The sequence below is a fragment of the Octopus bimaculoides genome, chromosome 28 (genome assembly GCF_001194135.2).
Source record: "Octopus bimaculoides isolate UCB-OBI-ISO-001 chromosome 28, ASM119413v2, whole genome shotgun sequence".
Lineage (NCBI taxonomy): Eukaryota > Metazoa > Mollusca > Cephalopoda > Octopoda > Octopodidae > Octopus > Octopus bimaculoides.
Window position 1 is genome coordinate 4057389 of NC_069008.1, and position 2254 is coordinate 4059642.

Sequence of the window (2254 nt, forward strand, 5' to 3'; positions counted from 1 at the left end):
AGAATTTAGTAAAATAACTTTATCATCATTAAGCTACTGTTAGGAACATAAATTGTGACTAAGGTTTGGTGGAAGATTTTAATTCAAAACTTATGAAAACAAGACATTTGTACTACAGAGCCAGAGATGGTTACAGCCGGGTTGGTATCAAAAGGGTTAAAAACACCTCTACATTTGGGCAGATGGACATTAGAAGCAGTTGGAAGGGTGTGGATTGAAGAAAATTTAAGCTGTTATTTCTAGCATATAAAGTGACCACATTGAGGTCTCCTTCTCTCATGTCTTCTGCTGATTATTTTTCTTCTTAACCCTTTTCTTACCATATTTCTGTTGAGATGCTCTGTGTTTCTTTCAATTAATTTTAAATATAACAAAGAATTTAGTAAAATAACTTTGTTATAATTAAGCTAGAGTTAGGAACATAAATTGTGACTAAGGTTTGGTGGAAGATTTTAATTGAGAACTTTTGAAAACAAGACATTTGTACTACAGAGTCAGAGGTGGTTTCAACCAGGTTGGTATTAAAAGTGTTAAGGGAAGAAATGTCTCACCTGTAATCTACATATTGCTGGTATGTGCCGCCATTGAAATAACTCGGTGCTGCATCGTTGTTCATCAAACTCAGGTATTTCAGCTTTGGACAACTTTTGGCGATGGAATATATGAACACACCTGAAGTGACAAACAGACAGACAGAGAAATAGATAAACAAGACTCATGCAGAAATGCACGGATTGCTTGTTAGGGTGGGTGGAGCCTTGCTCAAAGCATTGTTTAGTTTTGGGGCTACAGATGGTATATTTGGGGCTATATATACATATATATATATACAGGCACAGGATTGTCTGTATGGTAAGTAGCTTGCTTACCAACCACATAGTTCTGGGTTCAGTCCCACTGCGTGGCATCTTGGGCAAGTGTCTTCTACTATAGCCGCAGGCTGACCAAAGCCTTGTGAGTGGATTTGGTAGATTGAACCCAGAACTATGTAGTTGGTAAGCAAGCTACTTACCACACAGCCACTCCCATATATATATATATATATATATATATATATACGACAAGCTTCTTTCAGTTTCAGTCTACCAAATCCAGTCACAAGGCTTTGGTTGGTCCGAGGCTGTAGAAGAAGATACATGCCCGAGGTACCACACAGTGGGACTGAACCCTGAACCATTTGGTTGGGAAGCAAGCTACACACTACACAGCTACTCCTGCATATAACGAATTTATGATAAATAAACGAATAAATAGCATTAAAAAAAAACTTACCTAAATTTTCAACCTTGTTGTGATTCAACCAGAGTGTGTGTAGATCGGACATGACAGGTAGTTTTATGTGTGAGCGGATCGTGTTGTGGTCAAGAATGAGAGTGGACAAGAGCGGGAAGTGGGAGAGGAATCGGAGATCAATAAGAGAAGGTCAAGGAAATCAATTGGAAGCAAATGAGATTTATATACAATAAAGGCCTTTGAATGTCATAGAAAAACATGTAATACATATCATCAGCATTTAAATTAGCCTTAGCTTCCTCAGCATGTGTTACCATGATTAGAGACTCCCTACCTATCGTTTTGAAGTCTGTGCCGCAACTGATTCGTTTTGCACCGAAATCATGGCAGCCACTAATGTGGAAATAATCTCGATACAAATAGCAAACAATATACGAGAAAAATAATTCATGAAAAATTAATTTGTGATGATATCATTAATTCTGTTATTATCCAATGTAACAATTTAAAAAAACGATAATAACAGAATCAATATTATAGGCGATTACAGGGCCAAAAGAAGCATTAAATAACTGATAGATTAAAATTAATTAAAAGACATACTGAGTATGTCTACATGCTGGAAATAACAGTCAAAACTCTTATTTAAATCCTTCAAGGCGGTGCTCCAGAAAGGCTACCTTCAAATGACTGAAACATATAAAAGAGTTTTTTCTACTCTAGGTACAAGGCTCGAAATTTTGGAGGAGGGGGCCAGTCGATTAGATTGACGACCTCCAATACGCAACTGGCTTTAATTTATTGACCCCCAAAAGGATGAAAGGCAAAAAAACAAGGAAAGGAATAAAAGAATGAAAAAATAACAGATTATATATATATATATATATATATATATATATATATACTCTCTTTTACTGGAGCACCGCCTTTAGTCGAGCAAATCGACCCCAGGACATATTCTTTGTAAGCCTAGTACTTATTCTATCGGTCATTTTTGCTGAACCACTACGTTACGGGGGAC

The 2254-nt window shown here is 36.6% G+C and overlaps 1 protein-coding gene across 1 annotated transcript in view; it reads right to left on the minus strand.

Annotated features, from left to right (window-relative positions):
• LOC106873791 (leucine-rich melanocyte differentiation-associated protein) overlaps window positions 1–2254 on the minus strand; it is a 25334-nt gene that overhangs the window by 9385 nt on the left and 13695 nt on the right. Inside the window, exons 3-4 of the mRNA XM_014921301.2 lie at window positions 1273–1412; window positions 552–672 (exon numbers count right to left, since the gene is read on the minus strand). Coding sequence (XP_014776787.1) covers window positions 552–672; window positions 1273–1412 — 261 coding nt within the window. The remainder of the gene's footprint in view (window positions 1–551; window positions 673–1272; window positions 1413–2254) is intronic.